Source organism: Alternaria arborescens (genome assembly GCF_004154835.1).
Source record: "Alternaria arborescens strain FERA 675 chromosome Unknown contig_14, whole genome shotgun sequence".
Taxonomy (NCBI): Eukaryota; Fungi; Ascomycota; class Dothideomycetes; order Pleosporales; family Pleosporaceae; genus Alternaria; species Alternaria arborescens.
In genome coordinates this window covers 778,261-794,008 of record NW_021167869.1, presented here as the reverse complement: position 1 = coordinate 794,008, position 15,748 = coordinate 778,261, and the positions used below count along the sequence as shown (strand labels likewise).

General features: G+C 53.1%; 7 protein-coding genes across 7 annotated transcripts; 3 read left to right on the top strand and 4 right to left on the bottom strand.

The window, feature by feature from the left end:
* Positions 1-156: 156 nt before the first annotated feature.
* AA0111_g6756 (hypothetical protein) lies at positions 157-1,787 on the bottom strand (the record flags this gene model as incomplete). Its single annotated transcript, XM_028653013.1, has 2 exons — positions 157-1,442; positions 1,499-1,787. 2 exons carry the CDS (start codon positions 1,785-1,787, stop codon positions 157-159), a joined length of 1,575 nt encoding a protein of 524 aa, XP_028505806.1.
* Positions 1,788-3,099: 1,312 nt separating this feature from the next.
* AA0111_g6755 (hypothetical protein) lies at positions 3,100-5,023 on the top strand (the record flags this gene model as incomplete). Its single annotated transcript, XM_028653012.1, has 2 exons — positions 3,100-3,834; positions 3,884-5,023. 2 exons carry the CDS (start codon positions 3,100-3,102, stop codon positions 5,021-5,023), a joined length of 1,875 nt encoding a protein of 624 aa, XP_028505805.1.
* Positions 5,024-5,426: 403 nt separating this feature from the next.
* On the bottom strand, positions 5,427-6,924 carry AA0111_g6754 (hypothetical protein; the record flags this gene model as incomplete). The annotated part of the gene is made up of 5 exons (XM_028653011.1): positions 5,427-5,451; positions 5,505-6,312; positions 6,371-6,533; positions 6,594-6,802; positions 6,858-6,924. 5 exons carry the CDS (start codon positions 6,922-6,924, stop codon positions 5,427-5,429), a joined length of 1,272 nt encoding a protein of 423 aa, XP_028505804.1.
* A 1,331-nt stretch (positions 6,925-8,255) lies between these two features.
* Positions 8,256-9,015, top strand: AA0111_g6753 (hypothetical protein; the record flags this gene model as incomplete). Its single annotated transcript, XM_028653010.1, has 4 exons — positions 8,256-8,346; positions 8,412-8,731; positions 8,786-8,834; positions 8,885-9,015. The coding sequence occupies 4 exons, from the start codon at positions 8,256-8,258 to the stop codon at positions 9,013-9,015; spliced, it is 591 nt and encodes a 196-aa protein (XP_028505803.1).
* A 228-nt stretch (positions 9,016-9,243) lies between these two features.
* AA0111_g6752 (hypothetical protein) lies at positions 9,244-10,011 on the bottom strand (the record flags this gene model as incomplete). The annotated part of the gene is made up of 1 exon (XM_028653009.1): positions 9,244-10,011. One exon carries the CDS (start codon positions 10,009-10,011, stop codon positions 9,244-9,246), a length of 768 nt encoding a protein of 255 aa, XP_028505802.1.
* Positions 10,012-10,455: 444 nt separating this feature from the next.
* Positions 10,456-13,060, top strand: AA0111_g6751 (hypothetical protein; the record flags this gene model as incomplete). The annotated part of the gene is made up of 2 exons (XM_028653008.1): positions 10,456-10,641; positions 10,733-13,060. 2 exons carry the CDS (start codon positions 10,456-10,458, stop codon positions 13,058-13,060), a joined length of 2,514 nt encoding a protein of 837 aa, XP_028505801.1.
* A 38-nt stretch (positions 13,061-13,098) lies between these two features.
* On the bottom strand, positions 13,099-15,633 carry AA0111_g6750 (hypothetical protein; the record flags this gene model as incomplete). Its single annotated transcript, XM_028653007.1, has 2 exons — positions 13,099-14,536; positions 14,588-15,633. The coding sequence occupies 2 exons, from the start codon at positions 15,631-15,633 to the stop codon at positions 13,099-13,101; spliced, it is 2,484 nt and encodes an 827-aa protein (XP_028505800.1).
* Between the last annotated feature and the right edge of the window lie 115 nt (positions 15,634-15,748).

The window sequence follows — 15,748 nt, the reverse complement described above, 5'->3', positions numbered from 1 at the left end:
AGTAGGAAGAATGTCATTGTAGTATAACGAGGGTATCTAATCTTCATGTTCATGGTCGGACCGGAAAAACTCCACGCTGTTCAAAGGTCGTATATCAGTCATAATTCATAACTCATCTCTCGCTTCATGGTTGCGTCGTCCTGACTGCAGCATCTTTCAAAGGCCCATGAATACTTTCCTCGCTCTGGCGGCCTGCAGGAATGCTCCATAGCTCCATGTCAGGTCCTCAGCGCCCCTCATATAACCAGTCACACGATCGAACTGCTCACTCATGCTACCCTCAGCATCAACGTGCGTCTTGATGACCTCGAGAAACTGATCGCCCGTGGTGTGCAATCGCTCAATAACGGAATGAAAGAGTGCATCAGACGGGCCGAATGTGCCAACATCAACGTCAAGAGATGATGTTGCAAGGAGGGCCTCAAAGAAAGGCAGACCGGTGCCAGAGATGGTCAAATTGCCAGCAACCGAGAGATGTGATGCTGTACGGTAAAGAATCTCGGCAGCCGACGATGTGCACAGAAACCAAGGGTTACCGCCGCGGTTAGAGGTGCCATATCCGTCATATACATCTTCGGGATAACGCCCGATACCGGTTCCTTCGAATGAGTTTTCTTCCATGTCATCCTGGTCCTCGTCCGATGGATTGCTGTTGATGGGGAACCGATCGCGTTGGTCACGGGCAAGAGCAAGAAGCGAAACGAGAATCTCATCAGACCAAGGTGGGTATGCAGAGTCGCCTTCAAAATCATCTGCAGGCAGAGCATGAAGAGAGCCAAGGAGCAATGCGCAATCCAGTCCACTCCTTTTGCTCGACAACGTCTCCACAAGGTGGCTTTTCTGAGCATCCCAAAACTTGCCGAGGAAACTCTCGATGTGATCAGCCTGCTCTTTGTACCATTGCGCTGCACCTATATCTCCAAATGTTCTTGCAAGATCGCTACCTTCCTTCAAACTTCTTGCGCTGACCATTAGGTTAAAGAAGTGCAGGCCCTCGACTTCCTCCCAAAGATCGAAACTTGACTGGTTCCAGAAGTGACTGACGTATTCCAAGTCGGCTTTGATGACGCTACGCGGCGGCATCTCTGCAGTGTAGTATGGTCCGAAGAAATCCTCAGATGACTCTGAACTCCAGAGTGAGGGGTGTGAGGCATTGTATTCACGCAGATAGTGCATAAGCGTCAAGGCCCGTAGCGCTGGGCCGTCACGCTGAGGCCGTCCCCAGGAGCCAGTAAAAGGTGTGCCATCGACGTGGAACTTAGGTTCACCCAATCCAGAGAGATCGTCAAATGTGCCTGAAGGGTTCGAGGTGTGCTGAATGTCGCTCGAGAGAGATGTATATGCGCCGAGGATAGAAGACAACGCGGAACCGCGAGAAGAGGATGGGCCGTCGGCATAGACGTCTACGAGGGTGTTCATAGTTATGGCAGCATCGCGAACCCCTGTTAGATGCACGTTAGTGATTGATTGGTAGCAAGCACAGGTTCGCGAAGCTCACATTGGAACCAGTAATCTGGACTCTCTTGACTCGGACTCGCAATGACCGTGCCATCCGCTACACCCTTCCCTTGGACATTACTACCGCCAGGTGCGATGTTTGCCAGGAGTTTGTCTAGTGCTATACGTCCTTCCTTCTCGATCCACGCATCGAGTGAATCTTGTAACGGCTGCTGCAGTGCCTGGGTGTAACTGGCGCCAACAAAATCGCCGAGGCGAGGAACGTGTGGTATCGAGAAGGCATGGCTACGGTGGAGGAAGCCTGCGAGGAGAAGTACGTGAGGTAGCATGACTGAATAGGGCCGATGGACTAGGACACTGAAAGAAGTGTAGTGTAGTATAATTAGCAGCTCATAACTAGCGCAGGATGAAGCAGAGAGCAGAGGAAGAAGCAAAGCAAAAGACCTCGTGAAGCCTAGGGGTTAGTAGTGGATCAAAGAGGCTCAAGAGCCACCCATGGCCCCCCGGACTTTCAGGTATCCATGCTTTCAACTTCCGCAGCCATCCTTCTCATCGGCCATGGTTTTCGATCACGATGATGACGATGAGTCGCGTGCCAACGTTAGCGGAGCGCGTGGACGAGTAGGAGGCGGTGGACGTGGTCGCGCGGGCGGTCAATTGTCTTGTTTGACCTGGCGGGTGATGTGTAAAAAGCCACGCGAGCCGACGCCAACAACGTCACGCGACCCACATCCGCGGCCCCGGGGGATCTGGGGTAAGCATGCAAGGCACTTTCCGCTGGGCGTGCAACACACATGAAAATGGCCGAGGTCTGCGTATAGTTGCACATGAAATTTCGACTGTGAATGCGAAGAGGAAATCATATCAACGTCTGGCGAGAACTTGAGTGTCGGCTACACTATGATTAGCCTGTGGCATGTTGCTCCTCTGCTATGTCTAAGCTACACCAGAAACTGTCCTTCCAAACCAGCTGAGCTTGTCAGCTTCGGTAGATGCCTGCCGACCATCGGTCGTGAATCACAGAAAAACACCATGAACCCGCAGTCTGCAGGGCGCGCAGACAGTTGTTTAAGAATTCCGATGTCGCCCGAGGTTCGGATGTATGAGGGGTCCATTCGGCTACTCGCATGTAGCCGCAATGCACGTCGGTTAGTTACCTCTGAGCTCATCTGAGGTACCAGATGTCTAGATACAGGACTCAACTTGAGCGGACAAAGCAAGAGCGTGCTTCATTATCGTCTTTCTTTTCTACGATTGAGACCCGGTTGTGGTGGTTTTGACGGTTCGTTCCAAGTACCGAAACAGTCTATGACGTTGATCTAAAAGCTCGTTCTATCCGATATGCTTTCACAGCAAGTGCGTATCTTGCGCAATAACGTCCGCACGGCGCAAAAGCCCTGCCAAAGGACACCTTGTGCCACCTTCTCGGTCTCCTGTCGACGCAACAACTACGATGACACCATTCAAAATCTCAAAATCGGTTCGCACACACGCGTGATATTCCAAGGATTTACCGGAAAACAAGCCACTGCGAATGCAAGAGAGTCGATAGAATGGGGGACCAATGTGGTTGGCGGTGTGAAACCCAACGGCTCAGGAGAGCATCTTGGGCTGCCTGTATTGCCGTCTGTGAGGGCCGCCATGGAACAATTGAAGCCAGATGCCACGGGAATCTATGTGGCAGCTCATCAGGCGACAGCTGCAATTGAAGAGGCCATTGAAGCCGAGGTGCCACTCATCGTTGCAGTTGCGGAACACATTCCATTGCATGATATGATGAGGATACATTCGATGCTGCAGTCGCAGTCCAAGTCGCGACTCGTGGGTGCCAATGCCCCTGGTATCATCTCTGCTATTGGGAAATGCAGGATCGGGTTCCAACCACTCCCAACGTTCTCTCCTGGGCACATCGGCATTGTAGCAAAATCTGGCACGCTCTCATACGAGACGGTAGGATCTCTAACGCGAGCTGGTGTTGGTCAGAGTCTATGCATCGCAGTAGGAGGTGACGTGATCGCTGGGACCAACTTTGTCGATGCCTTGAAAGTTTTTGAGCATGACGAAGATACCAAAGCTATCATCATCGTCGGCGAACTAGGCGGTACAACAGAAGAGGAGGCGGCGGACTGGATCAATGACTACAAGAGGCGTGTCAATAATCCGAAACCTATTGCCGCTGTGATTGGGGGATTCGAAGCGCCACACGGAAAGGTAATGGGTCATGCAGGCGCGTGGGTTGGTCTGGGAGAAGGCACTGCGGCTTCAAAGTACAAGGCTCTTGAAAACGCCGGTGTGACTATGGTGGATCATCCTGCCAAATTTGGCGGTGTGATGAAGGATATTCTTGCAAAGACCGGTGGCAATGTGAAGAAAACTGTATGTTTGAAGGAGAGAGACCGAGTATGAAGACACTGACCGCGACCAGGAACAATCCGCAGCTCATCAACGCCGCTCATATCATACTTCAAGCTTCACACGGCGACCTGGCTTTTCCGCTAGACCGTCAATCGTGCCTCAACAAAGACGTTCTCTCCATCTCACCCGAGACCAATCTACAAACCTTCTCAAAGAATACAAGATCAATTTGACTGTACCACCTGAGGGCTCACCGTCAACACACTACTTAGGAATCTCCCCTAATCGCTCAACCCGCAGTCCTTCAATCATCGCATCGCCCACCGCAAATGCTTCCACACTCAACCAACGCGTCCGTCGCTTTCCCTTCGACTACCGTTCAGGCCCCAGTTCAGAGACCATTCAAGCCGCAATCGCACACATGCAACTCGACGCTGCACCACCTAAAGCTAAAGCCCAAACAGTCGAATTGATCAAGAATCTCTGGAAGTTATACAAAGAGAAGGAAGCCATAGACACGCATGTCAAGCTCGCTCTGTCTGTAGAGAGCGACGAGATGCTTGTTTACGAACCACACCTGTTCTTCGACGACGCAGCGTTCAAATCAGGAAAACGACAAGCTGATCTTCACACTCTACGCGACCAAGCCTCTATTTCCGCTACAGATCGAGAAGCAGAAGAAGCGGGTATCGTTTATATACCTTTAGGCTCTCCTGAATTTCCTGCTGGCACTACTCAGGCATGGACTCAAACGCCACCGTCCTCTACTTCTGAGGAAGGACCGCGAAATCTAATAGGTACTCTGGTCAACGGTGCTGGACTCGCGTTGAACACGGTTGATACGCTTTCTCTGCGTCTGTCTCAACCACCTTACTCGACTTCTGCTGCCAACTTCCTCGACACGGGTGGTAAGGCGACATCCGCCACTATCAAGACCTCGTTTAAGCTCATTCTATCTGATCCCCGCGTTTCCGTCGTCTTTGTAAACATCTTTGGAGGACTGACGTTGTGCGATATGATCGCCGAGGGAATCATAATGGCTTTCAAGGAGATTGGAGTAGAGAAACCAGTCGTCGTTAGATTGAGGGGAACAAGTGAAGAGAAAGGACAAAAGGTACTGGAAGAAGCTAAACTGCCCATTCATGCATTTGACGACTTTGAAGAGGCAGTTAGGAAGGTTGGAGAACTGGCTAATGCTAGAGGATTGTAAATGTCATCACTGCATACGCAAGATGATCTCTGACATCACTGGATCGATAGTATGATTAACAACAATGAGAATTGGGGGATATCAGATTAAAATGCTCTACTGTTGACCACCCGGACAACCTTTTCTCCATTTGAACACAGAACGAGTGTTGCCGCTCCCACCTCAGAACAAGTTCCTTTCCTTCCAAAGGGAGCCAGCCACCAATGTCCTTCATGCAATAGCGTACAAGCCTCCCGGACGCCTGTATAAAAGATCAGAAAAATTTGGGTGTTGGTATCTGCGAACAAATCGAAGTGAAGTAAAGCACATGGAACTCAATCGCGCGAGGGAGAGCCTCCAAATACCCAAAACATGCGCGAGACCGTATGGTGTAAGAAAGAAATAGCACAGCGTAATGATCGGCTTATACAAAGTATTGGAAGGCAGTGCTGTATTTCATTAGTTTTGTGCCCAATATGGAGTCTGTTTAGTGAAGACTTACCCGATAATTGCCATGACACCTACGCCAACCAGCGCTCTCCGTGTAACCTTCTCCTTGGTCATCTTCTGCTCAGTGGTGTATGCAACCTTTGCAAGTTTGCTCAAGCGCTCCTCGGCGAGATCTTCAACGTCCAAGACATCTTCAATTCCACGCTTTGTCGACTTGACGACCTGCGATGACGATGCGCCGTCTAGCCTTTGTGCTTCTGCGACCATTCGCTTGGCCTCTTCAATCATAGCGGTAGGGTCTTCTGGCTCAGGAAGTGCGGCGTGGCTGTGTGGGACATCGACAGTGACATTAGTGCTCGTCTTCTCGGTGTCGCCGTTAGTCTCAACAATCTGCTCGACTTCAATGTGAACGGTGCCCTCTTTGACATCTGGCTCTGTCTTCTCGATCGCCACCTCTTTCTCCTTGACCTCGCCATCGACAGATGATGCGACTGACTCGGAAGGTGTCGCGCCGTTGGCAATGATAGTTTGCAGAGCACTCGATGGAGTAACGACCTCGTCAGCCTTGGTGAGTTCGGGCTTCATCGCACTTCTTGTGGATCGTGACTTGCGTGGGGTCGCAAACTTTCGGCTGGGGGTTGCTGCGCCTCTGCTAGGTGATACAGATCGAGCCGAGCGCGCGCGCGTTGTGCGAAGACCAGGTGCGGGGAGAGTCGCAGGTGTGGCGTTCGCGACGTCGAATTTGGGAGGCATCTGAATGTGGGTGTTTGATTTATCCTTGTTGCCTTTCTCGATCGGCGCGGGGTCCAAAAGCGCCTCAATCCAATGACGCATAGAGTATTCGTCAGACAGTGCGAGAGCTATATGACATTTCTGTTAGCGCGAAGTTCTGGGTAAAGGTAAAAGTAAGTCACTCACCCTCCTCAGGCGCAATCCACACGCTTCCGGCGACCTCTTCGGCGCCCGCGGAAGAGAACGTCTTTTGGTACTTGCGCTCCATTTCCTCTTCTGCGAGGGAGGCCCAAGGGAACGCAGCCTTGAACATGCCTGTGGCACTGATATAGCCGTCGCTGCTGCGTCGCTGTTTGTCGCGTTAGTCGGATGTCTGCGCCAGCTGCCATGGCTTATTTTCATCGCGTACCATCAGGAAGTAAGATTCGGGGAAGGCCGAGGTCTTGTTCAATGTAAAGATGCCGGATCCTGTCAGGTCCTTTGGCAATGGAACCCTCAAATGCGCGTAGTCGAACGTGCCCATGTTCTCCGGCTTGGTCGCATTGGTAAGGCCACTGACGCCGGGCTTTACACCGAGGTTTGTCTGTCCTAGTCGACGTCTCTCGATGAGAATCTCGACTGCGCACAACTGTTAGATGGCTAGTTGAAATAACGCGATGCAACGTGTACATACCAGCCGTGGCATCGGTGGGCTCGAGGAGAGGATTCTTCCTCTCGGGCAGGTTGCGATGAGACACCATGGTGGTGATGTTGCGGGTATGTATTAAAGTTTGATCTGATGTGCGCGTAGAAATAGAACGCGTTTTGGCGATATGTGAAGCGCGCAGCGCAAAGGCGGTTGCGTGAAGTTTCGGAGCGGATTTGGACTACGTATGACGCGCGCAATCGTCAGTAGCAATGTACTGGCGGACCGGGTCGCGCGACGGGTGAAAGCAGCTGAGCGTCGATTCGTGAGGGAACGGCGACGTGGCGAGAGGGAGTGAAAGCGCGCGATCGACGTGATGAAAGATGCTGCGATGCGACGGGGACAGGAAGGAGCGACGGGTGTACTATCCCTGTGCACTAGCGCTCCCAGGAAGATGACGCCCAGCCACCCCGGACGTGTCTGCGCGAACGCAAAAAGTTTCGCGACACCCTTTCTAGTGTATTTGCCATGCTTGTGTTGCTTGCCGATTGGCTCTGCCCATATTGTCATGGCATCGCAGGCCCGATGAAGCGTCGTCTGGTCTCTCCGCGCGCTCGATTAGGAAAGTGTAAAAAAGTCACGCGTTTTGGCACTTTCTCGTGACTTTGCAGCGCGTTTCTCCTGAGCAGCAGCACATTTTCACTTTCAAACAACGCAAGCAGACAATCCCACTCATGCGGCGCAAACTCAATTGATATGGCGTTAAAGGGGCACTCGTTGCCGCAGAATAGAGACCGGGTCCCGTGATCGTCTGGTCAAACCTCGGGGAGTATAATTCCGCAGGCGCCCTTGGGGAATCATCGAAACCGGCGCTGCGAAGCTACACACAAAGAAGCTCGTCTGTTCCAAGCTGTTCTCTTGCCCGGGCATCACCTGGCACTATCACTTTAAGCTTATATCTCCGAGACGGGATGCATACGCTACCACGCATAGCGCTAACCACGTCACGAAGCTCACTGACAAGGCGTGTCGGTCTGGCAGAAGCTCCAATCCTTGGTCGCATTCCACACGAACCTGCAAACGTAGTTGGCCGATTCAAAAAAAGAACAAGCGGGGTTTGGTCTATGCTCGACCATGAGACAGTTCACACCTCAGGGCGCTTCTTTGTCTGGGAACAGGACCATGGTAGAGGTAGTTGTGTTGCAGCAGGAGTCTGGACAGCCTGCGGCATATCAAAGGGTCCACAGCACTGCGGCAACCAGGAACGTAGCCAATGAGGAGCTCGACTTGCTGGAGCGGTGAATGTGCCCCGCTAACCGCGAGGCTCAACACGAGGCCGCGCCCCTCACTGCTACCATTGACCCTTTAACTTCTCCACAACATTTCTTTTGCTGACTTACACCAATTCCCCAAGCTTGCACTCCCAATAAACCACTTACATCAGCCATGGCCGACCACGCAGACGACCTACACGCCGAGCAGACCGAGGGCTTCAAGGTTGGCGAGAAGAAGACGATTGACGAGTACCAGCAGCTGGGTAGGTTCCACAGTTTCCCCGAGGAGCTAATCGCCTGTATCTATAGCTAACCCGCCCTGCTACAGACCAGAACGACGAGTCTCTCCAGAAGTGGAAGAAGTCCCTTGGTCTTGGACAAGGCAAGGACATCTCCGACCCCAACGACCCCCGCCGGTGTATCATCCTCTCCCTCGCTCTCGAGGTCGAAGGCCGTGATGATATCGTTATCGACCTGCGCGCACCTGGCGCTGTCGAAGCTCTCAAGGAGAAGCCATTCGCCATCAAGGAGGGTGCTCGGTTCCGCATGAAGGCACAGTTCAAGGTCCAACACGACATTCTGTCCGGTCTGAAGTACCTCCAAAAGGTCTCACGCATGGGTGTCAGCGAGAAGCTACAGGAGATGATGGTAGGCACACCCGCTACACCAGGGCATCGGGATACGAGCTAACAGTTGTAATAGGGCTCATACGGTCCCAACACAGAGGAGAAGCCATACTACGAGAAGAAGTGTAGGTACAGCCCGACAACGTCTTGCACAATCTACTGACACGCGTCCCAGTCGAACCCGAAACCGCTCCCTCCGGTATGCTCGGCCGTGGCCACTACACCGCCGTCTCCAAGTTCGTCGACGATGACAAGCAGACCCATCTGCAGTTCACCTGGTCTTTCGACATCAAGAAAGACTGGTAAACGGGGTTGCATAAGCTTGGCTAATAGGGGGAGTTATGTAGCAATGTGGCGGAACGTGTCATTTTCTTTCGATTGGAAGCGATGGATATCCAGGGCAGCTTAGGCTCACACGAAATAACGAAGCGACGGCCATGTAGATGGACTCAATCAGTCCGGCTTGATGGCGCATACACGGCGAATCAAAACTGCAGGATCCTTTTACTTATGATCACTAGAGCACGTTATTGTTCACCCTTGGTCTGCGTGTAGTTGTTGATTCTCCAGGCTGTGGAAGAGAAACCACCTTGCTGCTATCCACTTGGCCCTGGTGGTGCGACCTGCCCAAGCTCGCTCGCCGCTGCCAGATCCGAATCTGCGGGCTGACACATTCAAAATGGAGATTTCCTGTTCCCATGGATCTTGGGTCTGCGCTTCAGCGGAGGGCTCTGGGGGATCATTTTCCATGTCTGCGTCCTCATCATTGTGCTCGTCCGGACGCCCGCGCTTTCCCTCACACTCGACAATATGAAGCGTTACACCGGGTTTGAGCGCAACCTCGGCCGCTGCGGCAAAGCATCTAGACAGGCCTTGAGCTGAGAAGAAAGACGTGGGCGCATGTAGAGCGAGTGGATTGACCAAAATGACCCTTTCCCTTTCGTCGGCTTCGTCGGCGAGATTAGTTCCAGACCGACCACATGCAGTCAAGTAGGCTAACAAGGCTTGCACAGACGCGCAGAAGGCGAGTTTGACATGCCGTGTCGTGAGTAAGTTGTGAAGAGTGGGCGCGACCAGCTGCTCTAGACTATGCGTGACATGACGGTCGTGATTCTGCAGTGAGCTTGCAAGGTCCTGGATGAATACGTCTCGGCTCGAGCATACGATCAGCAGCGTTGGACATGTGTCGGACTGTGTAGTGAGAAGGTAGTGAAGCAGGCCCGGAAGGGTCAACGGGTAGAGCACGGTGGGTGCTGGCGACATGACAGACGGATTACTTGTGGAAAGTTTCTCGGCTGTCATGTGTGCTGGTGCCGTCTGTCATCGGTGTACTGATTCGGGGCGGAAGGTAGGCCTTGGGGAGCGCAACCTCGACAGCCCCGACGCCAATCAGCAGTAGTACCCGCACCCTGACCACCCCCACTACTTACGTTGTCCATCCATCAGAACTCCAAGTGCATGCACGCCAGGACTTTTGATCACGACCACCAGGCCCAGAACCTGCTTCCTCCCTTGCCTGGCTCTGCATAGTCGACATCCCGTTCGTGGGCAGAGACGAAGCGCGGACCGAAGCGCTCTCCTACGCGCAAGTCGCGGTCATGGAGTCCATCAGTCGCATATCGAGCTTGCTGGAGACAGGTATGGCGCCTTTCACAATTTTCATACAGATATGCCGCCTGCTTTGTGCTCCTCTCCCCTGCGCCATTGGGCTTTTTGGACATGTAATTGCTCGGTGCCGTTGTTGTCATGCATCCCTCGAACTTCGCTCACTGGTCCCTCTCCGCAGCTCGCGACCTTACCCTCGAAGCCGCCCGCGATGCCAGCAATGTCCGCCGAGCCCCCACAAAGGAACTGCCCTCGGGCCAGCTCAAGAAGCTCCTCGACAGCAGATCAGAGCGCGATGTGCTCGAAGGACTGCGCAGAATCGTCACTGTAGGAACACCCCGCCATGGCCTCGAGACTCCCGCATCATCAGCCCATTGGACGCTATGGAACGTCTAGTAACTGACTACAGCCCATCTAGATGTCCTACCGCCAGCCGCCTTCGCAGACCCTCCCCTTCTTCTCCCACGTAATCAAGAATGTCGCGTCACCGTCCCTCCAGGTCAAGAAGCTCGTCTACATCTACCTCCTCCAGCATGCCGAACACGAACCGGATACCGCGCTCCTCTCCATCAATACCATACAGAAATCTCTCACTGACACGAACCCTCAACTCCGCGCCCTCGCTTTACGCGTCATGTCCAGCATAAGGGTGCCTGTCATTAGCCAGATTGTTAGCCTGGGCATCAAGCGCGGTTCTGGCGACATGTCGGCATACGTGAGGAGAGCAGCAGCTCTGGCCATACCCAAGTGCTACAGATTGGACCCTAATACCGAGCCGCAACTGCTCGAATACCTCTCGACATTATTAGGAGACAAACAGTACTTCGTAACTGGCGCAGCAGTCTCATCTTTCCTGGAGCTGTGTCCAGACCGTCTGGACCTCATACACCCGCACTATCGCTCCTTGGTACGAAAGCTAGTTGATATGGACGAGTGGGGGCAGTTGGCTACATTGCGACTCATGACGATATATGCAAGAAGATGCTTTCCGCGCCGGACAAGAAAAGTCAAGAAGGCAGCTAGTGCCAGCACGAATAGCAAGACGAAACAATCGACAAAAGGCTTCTACGACTCAGAAAGCGAGTCCGATGAGGAGGAACAGGAACAGGACATGGAAGAGGTCGCGGTGCTTGATCCGGACCTTGAACTGCTACTGAAGGGCTGCCAATCGCTCCTGCAATCCCGGAATGCGGCTGTGGTGATAGCGGTAGCAAGAACATACCTATATCTTGGTACTCCGGAGTACCTGACGCAGGCCATCGGACCGTTGGTATCCCTCTTGAGATCTGCGGGTGACATCCAGCACATAGCACTGTACAACATCGTACAGGTCTGTCTGACACATCCGGAGCCATTCGTCAAGTACTACACCCACTTCCTGGTGCGATCGACAGACGCGCCACACATCTGGCAGCTCAAGCTAGAGCTGCTTACTCTGATATTCCCTCACGCACAGTTGAGGCTGCAGAGTCTAATCCTGGCCGAACTGAGCCATTTCTCGCATTCTGGCAGTTTGGATCCCGCGCTGGTCAAGGAGTCGGTGCGTGCAATTGGGCGATGTTCACAAAGCCCCGCGACAAGCCCACAGACCTCGGCAAGATGTCTGAAGTTGCTGTTGAAGCACATTGGGTCTGCTGATACTCACCTGGTTGCTGAGTCACTGGAGGTTATCCGACATCTGATTCAACGGGACCCCAACGCTCACCGGACGACCGTAGTCCGGTTAGCAAAACACTTAGATGCAGCGACCAGCCCTCAGGCACGAGCGAGCATCATATGGCTGGTTGGAGAGTTTGCGGGCATCGATCCTGAGAACAACATCGCGGCAGACGTCTTGCGCATTCTTGTCAAAGGCTTTGCGGATGAAGCTGAGCCGGCAAAACTTCAAATCGTGTTACTGGCAGCAAAGGTCTATGTACATCACTTGGCCGCAAACCCGCCTCCAGAGCCAAAAGAAGAAGAGCCTAAACCGAGTCCATCACTGATGGATGACTTCCAGGAAGACCAGGGCGGCTTTAGGGACGAACATCTTGAGTCGGCTCCACAAAACGAGGAGCCTCAAGAGGAGAAGCCACACATTATCGAGGCACTATACAATTATGTACTCCTACTCGTGAGGTACGATACTTCGTATGATCTCCGCGACCGCGCCCGCGTGTACAAGGCGCTTTTGGCGACACCAACGTCGACACAACTCGCGTCGCTCCTACTTCTCGCACCGAAACCAGTACCACACATTCCAAGTCCAAGTGAAACAAGGAAAGGTTACGTGCTCGGCAGTGCCAGCCTTGTTATCGGCGACGAAGGCGGCGTCGGTGGTCTGCGAGGCTATGAAGATCTGCCTCGCTGGGTCAAAGAGGGGAACGAACCAGATCCGGCTCTGCGCGATGAGGCCATCTCAAACTCTTCTTCAACATACGTTTCCGCCTACGAGACTGCGAAGAACATGTCTGCAGCAGAAAGGCTAGACGCTGCAGCCGGTGGTAGTAGCAGGATGACACCTGACAGCATGTTGAGTCCGCGAAGTCTAAATGGCATGGGTGGAAATTCCAGTCTTGGCGGAGCGAGTAAGGCGCCGCAAAAAGAGAAGACGCTCGACGACTGGCTTGCAGAAGAAGAGGAGGAGAGTGGCAGTGAAGAGGAAACCGACGAGGAAGAAGAGACAGAGGAGGAGAGCGAGTACGAAACAGACAGTGAAGAAGAGACTGATGATGACGACGACGAAAGAGGTAATCTCATCAAGTAGTCATGAGCATGTAGATGGTGTATCATACAACAAGCAGACTATAGTCGCGCCATATTCCCTCTCTTTCGCATGCTCTTCGCCTGACCTTCTACAACCCCTACCTCCTCACCATCTAGTTCTCTTTCATCGAATACGGCTTCATCCCAAAGCTTCTCACCAACCAAATCCGCCAACGCCAAAACCCTCGTTTGCACTGTCGCTCCGTCCCGCCTGTTCTTGCCCTCCCTTCTGGAAGCACTGATCCGCTCAGCAAAGCGCCACAACGGACCGTCCGCAATGATACCGCCGTCAGATCCTCTTTGCGGAGTCCACTCCTCCGCCAATTTGATAGTAGCTGGAGTCTTGCCTTTGGGTTTGGTAACAAGAATCATGCCTTCTTCTTGGAATCGTGCGTAGGCATTCTTGAGCGTTTCTTTGTTTACGGCTTCGAAGTAGGAGAGGTCACCCTGGTGGTAAAGAGTCTTTCCGAGGACTTGTGCGCGGTCTTGGACTTTCTTGAGGTCCAGCCAGGAGGATTTGGGTGTAGGAGTACGAAGGGGTGAGACGGGTGGTGTCAGCATCATCAGGCTGATAGCACCGAGCCACGCGGCTTCAATAAATGGCCAGATGAGGAAACAATAAAAGTCGTAGTTTTCGCGTCCTTGGGTCCGTTCGGCTGGTGAGAGTTCAATAAAATCGACTGTCTCTTCCCCGAGCTCGGTTTTCGACCGTGACATGGTAATCACACCATCTTTCTCCAGTCCGTCGAGGGTTTTCGCCAGGTTGACATCCAGACCTTCGGTGGGAAAGATGAACTCTCCACGGAAGAGTTGTGATAGGAAGTGTACCTGCGCGCGCAAATCACCATAGGACATGCGTTGGTACTCCGGACCGCCACCCTGCTTGACGTGTGTGTACAGCGCTGCGCTAACCAGACTTTGCAAGATGAAGAGGTGGATGGTCATGTTTCTGTAGAAGGAGAGTTGGAACCTATCGACGGCGTAGAATGTATCTTCTGGTAAGCCAGGGACAAGGCCAACCAAGCCAGGTCCCAAGACTTCTAAAGCGCGGTCAACGACAACGCTAGTGGGGAGATTGCCAAAGTGTGCTACACGACCACCTTGAGCGCGAACCCGGTCGCTGAGCCATTCGACACGGCGTATTAGTTCTGATTTTCCTACGCCACGTCCTCTCAACGTCAATAGCACAGTACCCACGAGGGCGGTCGGCATCACAACTGAGACGTCGTTGATCTCCGACAGCACTTTGTAGCCTAGTGTGCGGAGGAGGCGCAGACGATCTTCTTTAGTATCTAGTTGTTGGGGTAGTTTTGAGAAACGATCGCGTTGCTGATTGATGAAGGATTTGAGCGACCATGGCTCATGGAAGCGAACGTCTACGCGGCCGAGTTTGAGTGAGAGGACGGAGGAAGCGGAGAGAAAGTCCATTAGATTTTCTTTGGGCTTGGGTTGACCGAGAAGTTCGCTGATATATGAGCTGTGGCATGTCAGTATTCGAGATAACGTAAGGGTTACCTAGAGAACTTACTCGACCTCGATGACCTTGTCGTACTGGGTCGAAACCGGACAGATGATGGCATCTTCTACCCTGCCACTCGCGACACTATCTAGCATGTAGCTGAGTATGCCAAACTTGGGCGGCAAAAGCTTGCCTGTACGACTCCTCCCACCTTCGACGAAACACTCCAAGTTGTATCCGCATTGCAGCAGGGTATCAATGTACGATTGGACCAACGTGATATACAGCTGATCGTCTCCGAAGCTTCTTCGTATCCACATTGCGCCCGCATGTTGTAGGAAGGACCCGAGGACGGGGATGTTCAGGTTATCTCCAGCAACTACAGTTGGCAAAGCAAGCCCAAGCCGATAGCAGATGATCTGCAAGGAGACGTAGTCGACGTGAGAGCGGTGGCAAGGGAGGAAGATGATGGAGTGTTTATCTTTTGCAGCCTTTTCTGCAACCGCACGTAAGCGTAGCACTTCCTCGCTCGAGACGTGCACGCCCTGGTGGTATGCTCTTGTCAGGAGTTGTGTCGCAAAATAATATGCGCCTCTTATAAAGCCCTTGCTTTCCATCTTGCAGATCATGGAATCCGTCCAGCCCTCGCTGACCTGCATAAGCGATTCCTCAATCTGCATCCTCCTCTTGGCCTTTGTATCCTTCTCGCCGACGCTACCCCCGTTTTGCGCCTGTTCACCCAGCAATCCTTCTTTCGCTTCCACGTCAACGCGCTTGTCTGCCAGTTCGCGAACCTTGGCTACAAGCATCGGGTTGCTCAACACCCTCGCCTTCATGTCCTCGCTGAAGCCCGAGTAGAACTCTGGCTGCCCAATGTGATCATCGAAGGACCGCCATCCTGTGCCTGAAAAGTGCAGCGATACCTCACGGATGAAGTCGAGCGGCGAGGAGCGGAAGCGCGCGAAGCTGTGTATAAGGCCCCGGTCGGGCGACTCGTTGTAGCCGGCTGCGTGCAGGTAGACATTGTCGTCAGCGGTTATGCTGAGATCGGGAGCTTGTTCGGGACTAGAGGAACGGGCGGTGGAGGGTTTATCATCTTCATCGGAAGACGCCATGGTGCCTGGAATGGGATAATATTCAGTCGACAGCAAGGAGCGTCTCCTTAGGGAAGGTATGCGGTGGAGAGCGCGGGTGGCATGAGTAGGACGCGCTCACGGGATAATGGGGCGG